At 34.4% G+C, this 15308-nt stretch overlaps 3 protein-coding genes across 5 annotated transcripts; 2 read left to right on the top strand and 1 right to left on the bottom strand.

Moving 5' to 3' along the window:
• The first annotated feature begins 2126 nt into the window (after positions 1-2126).
• Positions 2127-3878, top strand: LOC134246161 (uncharacterized). Its single transcript, XM_062728482.1, has one exon. It carries the CDS (start codon positions 2127-2129, stop codon positions 3876-3878), a length of 1752 nt encoding a protein of 583 aa, XP_062584466.1.
• Positions 3879-7663: 3785 nt separating this feature from the next.
• Positions 7664-13770, bottom strand: LOC134246146 (ubiquitin carboxyl-terminal hydrolase 1-like). Of its 3 annotated transcripts, none has more exons than XM_062728446.1 (10): positions 13643-13770; positions 12210-12360; positions 12029-12126; positions 11720-11853; positions 11297-11362; positions 11056-11159; positions 9363-10642; positions 8866-9046; positions 8332-8436; positions 7664-8087 (listed from the first exon to the last, which is right to left on the bottom strand). In XM_062728446.1, the coding sequence occupies exons 2-10, from the start codon at positions 12344-12346 to the stop codon at positions 7799-7801; spliced, it is 2394 nt and encodes a 797-aa protein (XP_062584430.1). In that variant the 5' UTR covers positions 12347-12360; positions 13643-13770; the 3' UTR covers positions 7664-7798. The 3 variants fall into 3 exon arrangements, with proteins under 3 accessions (XP_062584430.1, XP_062584429.1, XP_062584431.1); XM_062728445.1 differs by lacking the exon at positions 13643-13770 and adding an exon at positions 13150-13609; XM_062728447.1 differs by lacking the exons at positions 11720-11853; positions 12210-12360; positions 13643-13770 and having other exon boundaries at positions 7666-8087.
• Positions 13771-13941: 171 nt separating this feature from the next.
• Positions 13942-14850, top strand: LOC134246148 (transmembrane protein 199-like). The gene has a single exon (XM_062728448.1). It carries the CDS (start codon positions 14107-14109, stop codon positions 14689-14691), a length of 585 nt encoding a protein of 194 aa, XP_062584432.1. The 5' UTR covers positions 13942-14106; the 3' UTR covers positions 14692-14850.
• The last annotated feature ends 458 nt before the right edge of the window (positions 14851-15308 follow it).

The raw sequence follows: 15308 nt of genomic DNA, 5'->3' as shown, positions 1-15308 counted from the left end.
AATTTTTTAAGTCACATAAACATTGAACCCTGATAGGCATCTATGTCCTATAAACATATATTTTTCTAATTTTATCTTTTCATTGATTAAAATATTGGTGATACTCTTATCAAAAGTTCATACACCGGGGATATTTATTTTTTGTCACATGATAGACCTGATGTATATAGATAAAGGATGAATTTCTCCTGAGTACATGTATCCATATTAATTTAGGATTTCAAGAAGGATTCATCCCTTAAACTCAGATGAGTTAAATTCTCATTGATTAGGGAGTTTTATCTCAACATTTCTTTAAAGTCTAATTATCATTAAATAATTTACAAACATGTCAAAGAAATCGATAAGGTCATGAAGGTTTTAATTCACTATTACATGTAAGTACATTTAATACTGCTTACAATTACTATTATGAAACGCACTTACCTTTACATATACTTCCGAAAGAAACATACTAACAGAAAACGAGGGAAATGTATGGCTGGAATGGAAATCAAACTTGCATCTATACTCAGGTGCTCTACCGACTGAGCTACATAAGCCTGTTCCCACTGCCCAATCCATTACATTCCTCCCTCCTTGAATTATCCTTGTCATCAAAGACACAACCCAAGTTCTTCCACTTGTAAGTCCAAGGGTGATCCAAGGCACCAAATTATGTTTAACAGGTGAATATAATTGGTCGGACCAGGAATCAAACTTGGGACCCCAGCATCTCTGTTAGGTGCTCAGTGGCAATGCACTTTGAAAAAATTATGCTCTTTGAAAATTTGTTTCAAAGTGCATTAAAATTTGGACAAAATCAACGCACTTTGAAAAAAATTTTCAAAGTGCATTAAATTTGGGACACACTCAACATGCACACTTTGAAATTTTTTTTCAAAGTGCGTTAAGAGTGTACCATTTTTTACCATGTGGACATCTAACGCACTTAGGAAAAAATTTGTATAAAACAGAAATTCTAGACTTAGATTTAAGTAATAGAGAAAATCAATTTGTAATAAATATATCTTTTGAAAAACGTTTTTAAATTTACATGTATTGATTACCCTCATTGAAAACAAGGAGAAGATGAGTATATAGAAGGTCTCTAAGCCCAACTCGTTTTTTCTTATATACATAACCGTCAGTAGCAAATTAAAAGTGGACCCTCCCAAGGTAAGCCCCAATTTTTAATGCCTGTATTATGTATATCTCTGCAAAACATTTGTGTGACTATACAAATTTTTTTCAAAGTGCGTTAATATGGTCAATATCAATGCACATTGAAAAGAAATTTTATTTTTTCAAAGTGCATTGGTGTGGTCCCAAATTTAATGCACTTTGAAAAATTATTTCAAAGTGTGTAATTTTTCAAAGTGCATTGTAACAGTGCTCTACCAACTGAGCCCACCATATTCCTCTCTCCTAAAAGATCATTACCCTGAAAACAATCAACCCAATGTTCTTACTTAATTGTCAATATCCCAATATCCCCTGTAAAATTCATGTATTTCAAAGACTGAATATGTACATACTGTAAATCACTTTTTATTCGCGAGAACTTTATTTTCGCGTAATTACGCGAGACAGCGAGCTCGTGAAAATTTAATTCTCGCGTATAATAGTATTCCTTAGGATAATATAGAGGAAGAACCACAATTCGTGAAAATTTCGTCTCGCTTATCAAGAGTGAATGACTATATCGCAAAAATAAGGTGTCGCGAAATTTTAGTGATCTACAGTACCTGGTAATGTTTATTTACACTGCCAAAAGCCATTCTGACTGGCTATTGTATTTACGGAATTCTTGCTTTCATTTGATTAGTCTAATGAATTACATTTCACTGCGTTTTCCATGGTGAAGAAATAGGCATGTAAAAACCAATATACAAAATAATTTAAAGCTAAAAATTTTCCATTCAAATAAAAAAATTCACAATTTCAATGTCCATGGATATGACCTTGAGTCAAGTTCATGACACTCGGTTATAATCTTCATATAAGCAAGGTGATATACCCCTAAATGTTGTTTGCAGGGGGTATGTAAATTGCCTTCAATAGGAATATTTTTAATATGCATGTACACTGTTTTCTAATAACAAGCATTAATTTTTTTGTTCCACAGTTCTAAAGAAACATTTGACATGGACCCTAACAGCTGTGCTCAAGATGTTATACGGTGCGAGGTGTGTGAGACCACTGAAGCACAGCACTACTGTGATAGATGTCAAGTCAGACTTTGTAAGGGATGTCTTGCAGATCACATTTCAAGTGACGAATCAAAGGATCACACAATCTCTAAATTCCAAGCAAAAACAGGGAACCCCAGCTCTCCTGTATGTGCATCTCATGACAACGAACCCTGTCACATGTTCTGTGAAGAATGCAACATCCCTATGTGCTTAAAATGCATTGCATCCAATACACACATAGGTCACAAACTCTCAATATTAAAGGATGTATTTTATGAAAGAAAAGAGACTATTCAGAGAGACAAAGATGAACTAGAACAGTTGAACTCTCCTACTTATGATGAAATAGCAACTAGTATAGAACAAAGAATAAAAGAAGCAGAGGAGGACTATGAAGAATTGATCACTGTGATAATGCAACATGAAGAAAAATGGATAAAAACAATTAAAGGATATATTGGAAACATCAAAAGTGGAATAATGGAAATGAAACGCGACCACCTAAAAGCATTGGAGAATCATTTGTCCGAGATAAATCAAAGAAAAGCAGAAGTGGATGAAACATTGAAATCTTGTCTCAAGATGTCCAAGTCAAATGATATGATGGCTTATCTGAATTACAGATCAAAGAATGAAGAATTCAAACAATTTCCAGCCAAAGTTAATGTAGTAAGTCCTCATTTCATACCAAAAAATCTTGAAGAGGAAAAATTTGGTGAACTTTTTGGTGATCTTACAAAAATGTCCATCACATCAGAAGAAAATGGCTACACAATGAAGACAGCAGACAAAACTCTAGATATCAAGTCCAGCCCATTTGCAGACTGGCTTGATAAACCAGAAATAGAATATAACATTCCCACTGGTTTAAGATGCTTTGGTATTGCCTGTGTTAATCCAGAAGAAATCTGGACAAGATGTCAGTACAACCGTTTAAAGCTCTACAGCACTAGTAATAGATCCTGTATCAAAGAAATTCTAATAAAAACCAGTATTGATATACAGAGCATAGCAGTGACAAGAAGCGGAGATCTTGTTCATATTACTGGAATTGGGGACACTATAACAATTGAGAGAAATAACAAAAAAGAGGAGTTGATTAAGTATGAGCTAAGCTGGAAAGCCCGATGTGTCTGTTGTACATCTACTGATGATATCCTGGTAGTAGAATCAGGGTATACCAGACCAAAGAAAAACTCAGAAAAGAATACTAGTCATTCTTCTTCCGAAAGTATCCCATCAGTCAGAGTTGCCCATTACTGTGGTTCAAATGAGACACAGTCCATTCAGTTTGATGATGAAGAAAATCCACTTTTTTCACAAGAAATCACTGATCCACACATCTGTGAAAATAATAACAAGGATATTTGTGTTTGTTATGTGAAAGGTTGGTCTGTGTTGAAAGCTGGAGAATTGGTAGTGGTGAGTCAGGTTGGGAAATTGAAATTCAGATATACAGGTCAATCTCCAAATCCAAAGAATAAAGAATTCGTACCAGCAGGATTGGCAACTAACAGTCAGAGTTTGATCTTTGTGGTTGATTCAATAACTAAGCAAAAACAATCTGAATCATTTTATTTTAATGGAATCAAAGACTGGAACATGTTACCAGCACAAATTAAACCTGTTTTAAATACTGGAAATAATTTTGCTTTTAAAAGAAATGTCAAGAAATTTTTATTAGAAAGGGGAATTGCAGTGTAAAAGTCAAGTTGTGTTTTAAGTTTTCATTATTAGATAAGTTGTTCCAATTACAATCATGTGAATATTTGGTATACATTCACAATACACTTCATTTTTAAGGATCTTTGTGTTGTCAACTTGATCCCATATCTTAGCTATAGTATTTTAATTTTATATTTATCTGCTTATATTATTTAACATCCAATTAATATACATGTTTGAATGTATTGGGACCCCATTGGAAATAAGCCATTGGCTTTCATGGGTTATCCTTGGTATACAAATATAATCTTATGTGAATCATATTTATAAATTCATGTCTTTTAAAAATGATTGATTCCGATATTTTATATCAATTATATTGTTTAATGCCATCTTTTATATATATATATCTTAAATTATATTGTGAATATTGCAACGTATGTGTAGTATACCAAATAAATATCTAATCTGATCTAAGGAACAACTGCATCCACATTGTAAATGAAGATGGACAATTCCTTCGTTTCATAGACTTCAATCACCTGAATGCTCATTGGCCACGTGATTTGTGCATAGACGACAAGGACAATATGTATGTTCAATTTAACAGTGATTATAATTCTTACTACAGAGGAGTGCAGAAAGTCAAGTATAGGAGAGACAATTCTCCTAACAGCTCAAAATAAGGCCATCCTTAAAAAAATGTTTGTTTGGAATTGCCGCCTTAAGGGTTTCAGACACAGGAGGGAGAGAGGAAAATTTTTTTTTTTTTTCAAAATTGAAGATAAATTTTAAATTTTTGATGAAAATCTTAATAAACAATTTGTAAATACATTTTCCGACTTTTAAAAAAGTACCGTAAATCTGGAAACTTTTACTGTAGATAAATTTTTAGCAAATTTGCACTTGCAGTGCATTCGCAGAAATATTTTTCTTAAAAATTAATCAACTTGGAAACAAAAATTTTGCTGAAAGCTGATGTCTATTTTTAACTCAGTGAACAGGTGTTTTGTAAAGCACTGGTCAAGAAACCAGGTTTAAGAAACCTGTTTACACTACAAGCTTAATTATTACCCACGCATGTAAATTGCACTCATTATATTCATTATCGTTTGATTGTTTTACAGGCACTGAGGCAGTAAGCCTCCATTTAATTATTTTGCCAAGAAACAGAGACCAGTTATTTTAACTAACCATGTATCAAATAAACATGGGCGATAACTCAAACTCAGTGCATATACTAGAGAGTTCAAAATGTAAACATGGCGTGTAAATTTAAGATGAGAAATAAACGTTGAGAAAAATAGGCCTAGTTGAATTTTCGTTTTTATTTGGATTATATTTTAGGTTTAAAGGCATACACAGCCTCAAAAAAGTTTGTTATAGTTAATTTAGAAGTTATTTTCAGTGCAAATCCCTTTGTATACTTCAAAATTGTATCGGAGTGATTCTGCAATTATTTGCCATGTTGCGATTATATTGGTGGTATTCCAACTGTGCAAAATCTAAGTGCTTTTTATTTTTAGCGCCAATGTCAATTCGCAAAATTTTGAAACGTTAAAAATTAATCTATAGCTTTGTGACCTAAATTCGCAAAAACTAATCGACGTAAAAATTTCCAGATTTATGGAATCTACCATCAACAAAGAAACCTAATTTTGCATAGATCTGACACTTCATTTCAGTGTTTTGTATGGTGCATGTGATAACGGGCAAAAAATTGATTAAATACAGAAACCTTCCTACTTTTGGTCAATAAAATTTTGTCAGAAAATTTTTTCATTGAGATGGGAGGCAATTCCAAACAAACAATAATTTTACTTTGGCCTAATGCTAAATATTAACATTCAGGAAAGTAGAAATACATGTACTCAGTTATTTAAAAAATCTATCTAAAATATTGGCAAGTTGTAATGGTGAACTTCCAACTAATGTAAAAGTACTGTAAACGTATTACATTTGGTGGTGTATTCTTTTTAGCGTTTTTGGCGGAAGGAAACATCCGCTTATTCAAGTACAATGCTAAATGTCTTAAACATATTCACATTAACAAGAGGCCCAGGGGCCACATCGCTCACCTGAGCAATTATCTAGGAAAGAGCACATATCAGATCAGAACTGAAAGTTTACTGAGGGGGGGGGGGGGGGGGGGGGGAAGGGAGCTAATTTTAACCCCCACCCCCACCCCAGTGGGTCATGATTTGAACAAACTAGAATCTACACTACCTGAGGATGATTCCCTATAAATATTACTAAACATGGCTTTGAAGTACTTGAAAAGAAGATTTTAAAAGGTTTCCTTGTATTCCTATGTAAAACTTTTATAGGCCATTTGGCCCCACCCTACCCCTGGGGGTCATGATTTGAACAAAGTTGAATCTCTACTACCTAGGGATGATTCCACATGAGTTTCATCTTTCCTTTCTCAATGGTTCTTGAGAAGAAGACTTTTCCTATACACTCCTATGTAAAACTTGGATCGGCCATTTTAGCCCTACCCTACCCCCGGGGGTCATGATTTGAACACACTTGAATCTACACTACCTGAGGATGACTCCACATGAGTTTCATCTTTCCTGGCCCAGTGGTTCTTGAGAAGAAGATTTTTAAAGATTTTTCCTATACATTCCTATGTAAAACTTGGATCAGCCATTTTGGCCCCACCCTACCCCCGGGGGTCATGATTTGAACAAACTAAAATCTACACTACCTGAGGATGATTCCACATGAGTTTCATCTTTCCTGGCCCAGTGGTTCTTGAGAAGAAGATTTTTCCTATATATTCCTATGTAAAACTTGGATCGGCCATTTTGGCCCCATCCTAGCCCTGGGGGTCATGATTTGAACAAACTTGAATCTACCCTACCTGAGGATGATTTCACATGAGTTTATTCTTTACTGGCCCAGTGGTTCTTGAGAAGAAGATTTTTTAAAGATTTTTCCTACATATTCCTATGTAAAACTTTGATCGGCCATTTTGGCCCCACCCTACCCCAGGGGTTATAATTTGGACAAACTTGAATTTACACTACCTGAGGATGATTCCACATGAGTTTCATCTTTCCTGGCTAAATGATTCTTGAGAAGAATATTTTAAAAGATTTTTCCTATATATTCCTATGTAAAACTTTGATCAGCCATTTTGGCCCCACCCTACCCCCGGGGGTCATGATTTGAACAAACTTGAATCTACACTACCTGAGGATGATTCCACATGAGTTTCATCTCTCCTGGCCCAGTGGTTCTTGAGAAGAAGATTCTCTAATTCATAATTATCTCCCCTTGGAAAAGGGCGTGGCCCTTCACTTACACAAACTTGAATCCCCTTTACCTAAGGATACTTTGTAGCAAGTTTGGTTAAAATTGGCCCAGTGGTTCTTGAGAAGAAGATGAAAATGTGAAAAGTTTACGACAACAACGACAACGACAGACGACGGACAAATTTTGATCAGAAAAGCTCACTTGAGCCTTCGGCTCAGGTGAGCTAATAAGAACATTAAGAAATGCACTAAATCAAACCTACACTAACTTGTTCAAATATCAATTTCCGCCAAATATCGTACACGCTAAATATAATACATTTACAAAACTTTTTTCCACATGGTATTAATTTGCTCTACGTATGCCGTCAGAAATTGACAGTGGAAATTTGTCCCATCGTACTCAAAATTATAAGGATTATAGTGAGAATCTAAGAAATCCACATAATTTTCCTTCCCATTTATTTGGATTAATAAATCTTTGAATAATTTTTGAGTAAATGCATCAAGTCTTGTAGACTTACAGGCTTCATCTCATTAATCATGAATATATTAAAGAAAAATAAATATTCAATATTTTAACACTTTTATTGTTGTTAAACAACCAGAAAAAATTTTTAGAATTCATAAAATCCCTGTTAAGTCATTGTCAATCAATTAAATAAAAAAAATGTTATTTCTAACATTAAACTAAGGTCATTATCGTTGCGACCAAGAAGACACGGGCGTATTGCGGTAGTAGAACAAGACATAGGGTGTCCCCATCAGAGAACCATCCTCCCCACGTAACATGTGACTGAATTTTTCCTCGTCGTGGACTCGTATTGTTTCGTCGTCACACTCGAGCCATTGTCCGGGGTAATGCTGACCGGTGATGGACAAAAAGGGACAAGTGGAACTATTAGTTTTTGGCACATGGACATAGGAAAGGTAGTGTCCCGAGGTCAAGGTCACTCCAGCATGAGTGATAATTGCATATAACAAATACCTGTAAATATGAAAATAATAATTTACTTTACAAATCCAATTGAGATCTATGAGAAAGTAAGGTAAAATAAATGTGAGAAATCCCATATTATAACTGTATAATAAGGATGTTCTAGTCACATTATCTCCCACACAACTCCAAATACATGTGAACATGATAAAAATAATGTTTTAGGTTTTTTTTCCTTCCCGAGGCAATTATTTCTTTCTTTAACAGAACATTTTTGTTCCTTTTTACTACCTACCTATGGTCAGGCCTACTACAGGGGCTGGGACACTTGTACCTCAGACAAGGGAGAGACAGCGGTATGGACACATGGTCATTTATCTTGGATACGTAGCCAAACATTCTGAAAATGCAGAGAAATAGGGTACTTAGATTGCATTATTTTATCAATTTCAGTCAAGAACTGGCACGTATTATCTGTATAAAAAAAATAAAAGTGCATGTAAAAACAAAATGTTTAGTGAACATGCATTGACTACAGGTGCCCTTTATACCTTTTTTTCAATTCATACAGATGGATAAACGATTTCCAAATTAAAAATGTTTGCCATGTGTCTACAACGTGAAATGTAGGTCACATAATAAGATAGAATTATCACTGTTTTATTGAAACTATACAGTCCCAGTTTTTAAGAACAATGTTCTGTCAACAGAATTTTTATTGCACAGACAATGACACTACACTTTCTTCAGAGAAAATAGCATACAGAAAATCTACAACTTAGCAATGATACAAGACCCTGTTTCTAATATTTAAGACAAGTTGTAATACCCTGAGCTAGTAGAGAATCGTTTGAGGTGTAATGTCAGGATGTTGGGAAGCCCCTGGTAATGCAGAGATCGCTCAGCCTCCACGTGAGTCAAACAGGTGTCACAGAAATACTTGTTGTCTGCCTGCAGGCGTTCTACCTCTGTGAATGCAAACATCAGCTTCCTCAAGCACGAGTCACTGTCTACAATATAGAGACGATAACACACTTTGTTACTCCTATCTTGTTTATTGTTTTTATTTTTTCATTCTGAATTTCCTCTTTCAATATCCCTTTAAAACCACTCATTATATAAAATAAATCTGCATCTAATAACCTTTTTTAACATCTAAGCCAACATTCTGATAACATTTTAGCAAATATTGATGTACATGTGTACATATTAATCACGATAATATGTTTTACCCATAAATGTATATAAATCATTGGCAAACAATGTATGTATAATACATTTACATTGTAATATTTGAATTATCAATACACAAAGAACAAATACTACCTTCCTCCTTTTCTTCCTCATCATCACTTTCCTCGACTTTCTCACTACGAACTGGTACACTTATGTCATGAAAATCCTCGATCCGCTCCCTGCAATTTTCACACTCACAACATTTTGTACGCAACATCATTTTCCCCATAAACAAATTTTCTATGAAGTTTGTTTTGGTTGCTTTCAAATTCACATTAGTACTTGCTTTATTTTTAGGTATGACCACAAAATCAAGTTTCTGTTTAGCCAGTTTTGGATTTGCCTTGGATGGCGAAGAGGTAGATTTACTTGGTGATAATTTCTGGGTGGCCAGTTCAGCACTAACCGACTTCAGGGGACTATTACAGACTTTGTCACATTTTTCTAATTTGACGACAGGGGAGGAGTGGCTCTTCGCTGGAGACCCACTCACAGAATTCCCAACATTTGGGGTGGACCTACACTTCACCACCTCCTCCCCTTTATCTTGATTGGATTTATTCTCCCCATTGAGGGGGACTCCATTTCCTGGATGAGGTGTGCCAGGCTTTGTGGTGGTATTTCTCAATACAGAACGACTCATACCCAGTCTTTTACACGTCCTTTGGTTTTGAAACATTCCAAGAATTGTCTGCTGTTTCCCCTTCTTTTCATTTTTATCCTCCTCCCCATTCACCTTACCATTTTCAGAATTAACATTTATGTTACAGTCAATGTCCATATTTTCTTCCTCCCCTACATCTACACCATTAATTTGACAATTCTTATTCCTCTTTTCATTGTTTTTTAACGCAAAACCTGCATCACCGTCTAATTCATCCATTGCTTTCTTTGCCCTGGGAGTATTTGGTCTTTGGACTTTCCTGCTGTTCTCAGCCTTTTTATGAGATTCCTGTTCATCATTTGCCTTTCTCCTCCTGGGTGTTACTGTCTTGAGCTTTGGTGTGATCATGGTCTCTGTATTTAACACCTCTTTCTGCACCTGACAAGCGGTATCTGCCTCCACTGGTGTGGTGCTGTGGGTAACACTGGTTTTGGCTGCCTCGCTCTGTTCAATCTGATCCAAAATATCTGGCCGGTGAAATACATTTTTGGGGCCGCTCTCTGGCTTTACCCTCGTACACCTTGAAAGGAAGTGATCCATGATGGAGTTTTTTGGCGGCTCATTATTCTTTTTTGGCAACTTTTCACAGACATTTTTCTTGATGCTGAAGAGGTCTTTCTCCGAGTCTTGAAGGTAAGATAATATGCACCTGAGGAGCTCCTGGGCATCATGCTGCAGACATCCCTCAAACATTGGGTTCAGCTCCCTAAAAAATTCAATGTTGGAAAATATTTGTTGAAAGTACAAGTTTACATTAATATTTATTGTAGATAAAAAGGCATCAACAAAACAGTGGTCAAAATTAATGTAATTTTTCAAAGCAAATGATGTTAAAAATACTACTTTCAAATTCTATATATGGATTTATACACTGTAGACCTGCCATATAAAAGTATTCACTTTGTGTCATTTAAGGAATGAAAATAGAATATCTCATAAAAAGAATATCTCATATTGGTATCAGCATGTAACTCCATGAATTATATTTATTCAAAAATTATGAACCATAAATAAAGTTTAGAGTACTTGAAGAGAGCATGTAGCCATTCAAGGTTTTACTACATACATATACCCTCCTGAGCAACAAGTACCATTATAAACTTGAATTCCATTACTAACCTGATGATGTTGAGCAGTTTCTGGGGTTTGACTGCCATGGACATAACATCTGAGGTTGCCATTTCTTCATGGTTCTCTTCTCGCCGCTCCATATTTTTATACAGCTGAAAACATTTGCAAGACTTATCATTAGTATAAATACAGTATTACATACTCTGTGCTTTCAGTTTTGTTCTTTTTTTTCATTGAAATTCTCAGATGAAAGTATCAAATGAAGTAAATTATATAAATTATTTCTTACCCTATACAAATCTTTCACAAGATGTATGCTCTTATTGGCTTCCAAAGGGTCAAATACACTGGAATCCTGAAAATATGTACATTGTATATTTTTTAAAAATGCAAATACTCATTTACACAAAGATATTGTCGATTCAAATGTTACTTCAACCCTCCCCTCAAAAGCAACATAACATTTCCATAAGACTCAACAAGGTTTATATCTACCTTGGTTGGTTGCTTCAAATACAGAAATATCACAGAAATTTTATTCATAAAATAAAAATATCTTTCAAACATTCATGACCAACCCAACCTCTTCTTTCTTTTTTTGTACTATGTACTTTCTGAGTGACAATTTCCAATTATGCAATACTTGCTTACTGGGAAAAAAATCTCCCATAGTAGTTATTGAATATTTTTAAGATACAAAGTTGTCAAATACCTCTTTGTTTAGTACATCTTGTTTTCTGATCTTTTCAACCTGCACAATTTCTTGATATAGGAGTTCTAACCCAGGCAGAAAACCTGGTGTGTATCTTAGCACTTGAAGCACACTGTTCAGAAAACAGGTATTACCTGAAATTAAAACAATCAAATTGGCAAAGCACTTACTGATTAAATATCCATAAAAAATAGTATCAATGCTAGAAATACAGTACAGAAAATTTAATTTTATTCCCTTTTATAGCTCAATCTGCTTCAAGATTTATTTTCAATTTTCAAGAATGTGGTAATTATTATAATTTTTCACCCAAATTTTCTAAAGATGCTGCTGCAGGTACCACAGATTTGGAGTTGCACGCCACAACGGAATCATCCAAACTTATCTCCTTATCAGCTTTATGGCCCCTACAAGATACTCTGGATTAATATTGATTAACTGAATAAGATTAAGAAGTTTTCTAGCACATGATTTAGGCGGACATGCTTACTCTTCATCCTCGGCTGGTGCCGTCTCCGGCTCTTCGATTTTGGTGTCCTCTTTGCTGTCATTGTTCTTGTGGACCTTGAGAGACAATCGCGGCCTCTTTTTCATTGGACCAGGACTTTCAGCATCAGCGATAACCATGGCACACAGGTCAACTAAATTAAAAAATAAAATTTTATATACAGGATATTATACGATCTATATCTTTATAATCAGTGTTCTAAAATATTTTTGTTGGGGGGGGGGGGGTATTAGAGATTCAAAATTAAAAAAATCTAAAAATAAAAAAAATGAAGCTGAAAAATTTGAATAAATTTTTCAGCTTCATTTTTTTTATTTTTTGAAACTTTTTCAAAAACCTCTGGCTTTACCTCAATGTTCCCAGAACTCAGGTATCAACTGCTAGTGCTAAAGGCATTATTTTGACATCAGTTTTGCTTTCCACTTTCAGTTTTTGGCTTGATACAGTGGAGCCTCATTTATCCGGACGCTTTGGTTTCCAGTCAATTTGTCCAGATATGTGAAGCATCCGGATATCTGAATCACCAGTTAAACAAGACAGAATATCATTTAAAAATTTCGTTCCGGTGAAAAATCGTCCGGATACTGAAGCATCCGGATATCTGGCATCCGGATATCTGAAGGTCCACTGTATATACAATGTAAACAAACAGAAGTACATTAAGTACCTTCAATTTCCATTTTTTAATGCCAATGATATTATTTTTTTTACTAAAAAGTTTATGTCCAGAAAGGCATTGAAGTTGTTTGATATAAGAAAAATTTATGAAAGAAGAGATATAACTCTAAATAAAATACTTGAGTCCTCTTTAGGGCCTGGGGTGTATATTTGGGAAGGAGGAAGCTTCAGAAGTATACATGTCCAAATGCATACAGATTACTCAAGCAATTAACATGATTAAAACATTAAAATAAGCTCAAACCTTGTTAGTTAGAATTACATTGATTTTATCATTGCTTCCCAGGATAGGCCCTTTGACCAGCACATAACCAAAAACAATCCTGTGACACCTAATTAATAAATCCAACAGCTTTAAGTTCCTTTAACTGCTGGCAAACCATGAATTATGTTTTTTTCTCTCATTTCTTAATTAGACCTGCCAAATAAATAACTATGCATAGTGTGACCTTATTTCAAGTAAGATGAGTATATTTCATTTTAAGACTTCCTAGACTTACACATGACATAAATAGTATTTCAAAATTTTACACATTATTTCACGTTATATTATCTGGGACGAGAGTCTTGCATCGGACCGAAACGACCCTGTTCTGAAAACATTCACACTTTCTGAAGCAGATTTTACGCGCCCATTTCAACTTGGATGTTGTTGGTAACATTCTCTTTTGACATCCTTGAACAAATAAATAAAATAAAAATGTTTGAATGAATATATTAAACTTTAAATTGCTTACTTTCTCGCCACGTTTTCAATTACAATAAAGGCTTCTTCATCGCTTTTCCCATCAAGTTGGCCTATTTCAGTTGAACGACTGTCAACAAAAAAATCCGGGCTCTTTGCTCAATGCAGTTTAGTTTCGAATTTAAAGAAGTAGTATGTTTTCGCGATGAAAATCCATATGTTTGTTGATAATACTTCTACAAAAAAAAAATAAAACATACATAACTCGACAAAATACCTCTTTCCTCATATACGCTATTTTGTTTTCAAATATTTCATGTTCGTATATGCGCAGTTATTTTGAAAACTAGCTCTATTTGGCGGATCTAGAAATTATTCAGAACGATGACTATCTTACATCAAGGAATATAGGTTAAGACTTAAGATGGTTAAATTGTTCTCCTAAAACAATTGAATATAATATAAAGGAGCATACAGTAGGCCGATCTACGATCTACCTCATATCGAGGAATCAGAATGGAACCAGAAGTGATATTGACAGAGAAAATTGACAGCAAACTGAAAGTATTTTTGGATCACAATGATGCGTCTGAAAACTCCAAAGAAATACAGAACGTTTTTAATACAGATGGAAGCAAATTTATTCCATTTAGATTGATAAAGCATGCCTTTGACAAGCATCAATCTACAGGACTAACAGGAGAGACTAAAGAATACCTGAATGAATGGTTGGAAGGAAGTGAACTTCACATACCAGCTTATGAAACACCAGAAAGGAATCAAGAACTAGAAGCTAGGATACAATGCTTAAAAGCAGAACAGGCTAACAGAGACTACAAAGCAATGGTCAGAAGTGTAGACAAGGAACAGGAAATGGAAATAAAGAATATTGGGGCAGAGGTGAAAGCATTGAACACCCATATTTGGACATTTATAAACTTTGTGATAACAGTGGTTGGAGCTTTTGCATTTGGATACAAAGCTACAGAATATACCTTCAGTGGAGGAAATGCATTTGTAGCACAAATGGTTACTGGACTCATATTTGCAACAATAGTATTTTTTGCCGATCTTTACTTTATGGTTAAACAAATATCATGACAAATTTTCATGTTACTCATCATGACTCATACACTGTCATATTAAATGTTTAATTCAGAAGTAAAAATGACAGCATTTTTTTTTTACGTAATATATACAGTACATTATATTTATATATATTGTATATCATGTATACGGATTCAATACTTATATAAATTTAGAAGTGAAAAAAAAAAATGTTTTAAATTGTTTAATTAAGTTGAATCTTGAACACTGGTATCAAGAAAACCATGGATAATTTGAAGTAATTTGGAAGTCCCATAGCCCACCACATATTCTTTTAGTATTCTTCTTTGATACTGATGTAACGGGACTGTCTAGGGGTTAGTCCCGTACATAAGTCCGAGTTCAAAGGATAAAAGAATGACAAGAATTTCAGTGTTTAAAGTATTACTATATTCTGTTGTAATATTTACAATTTAAAAAAACAAACATAAAAGATATGAAAAACAATATCATATAAAATCCAAGAATGCAATCATTACCATTGTAGAAATTTAGCCCCAGTCCCCAAAATACGTCTGATCGATAATTGATAAAGCTGTAGACTGCTGATAACACAAATGTACATAACATATAATAATGGTAATATATGCAACCCGTTATAAACAAAGGGG

This window comes from Saccostrea cucullata, unplaced genomic scaffold (assembly GCF_032062105.1).
Source record: "Saccostrea cucullata isolate Sc308-1 unplaced genomic scaffold, CSIRO_AGI_Scuc_v1 ctg47, whole genome shotgun sequence".
Classification (NCBI taxonomy): domain Eukaryota; kingdom Metazoa; phylum Mollusca; class Bivalvia; order Ostreida; family Ostreidae; genus Saccostrea; species Saccostrea cuccullata.
Note: the sequence above shows the minus strand (reverse complement) of the source record. Positions and strands in the feature narration are given on the sequence as shown.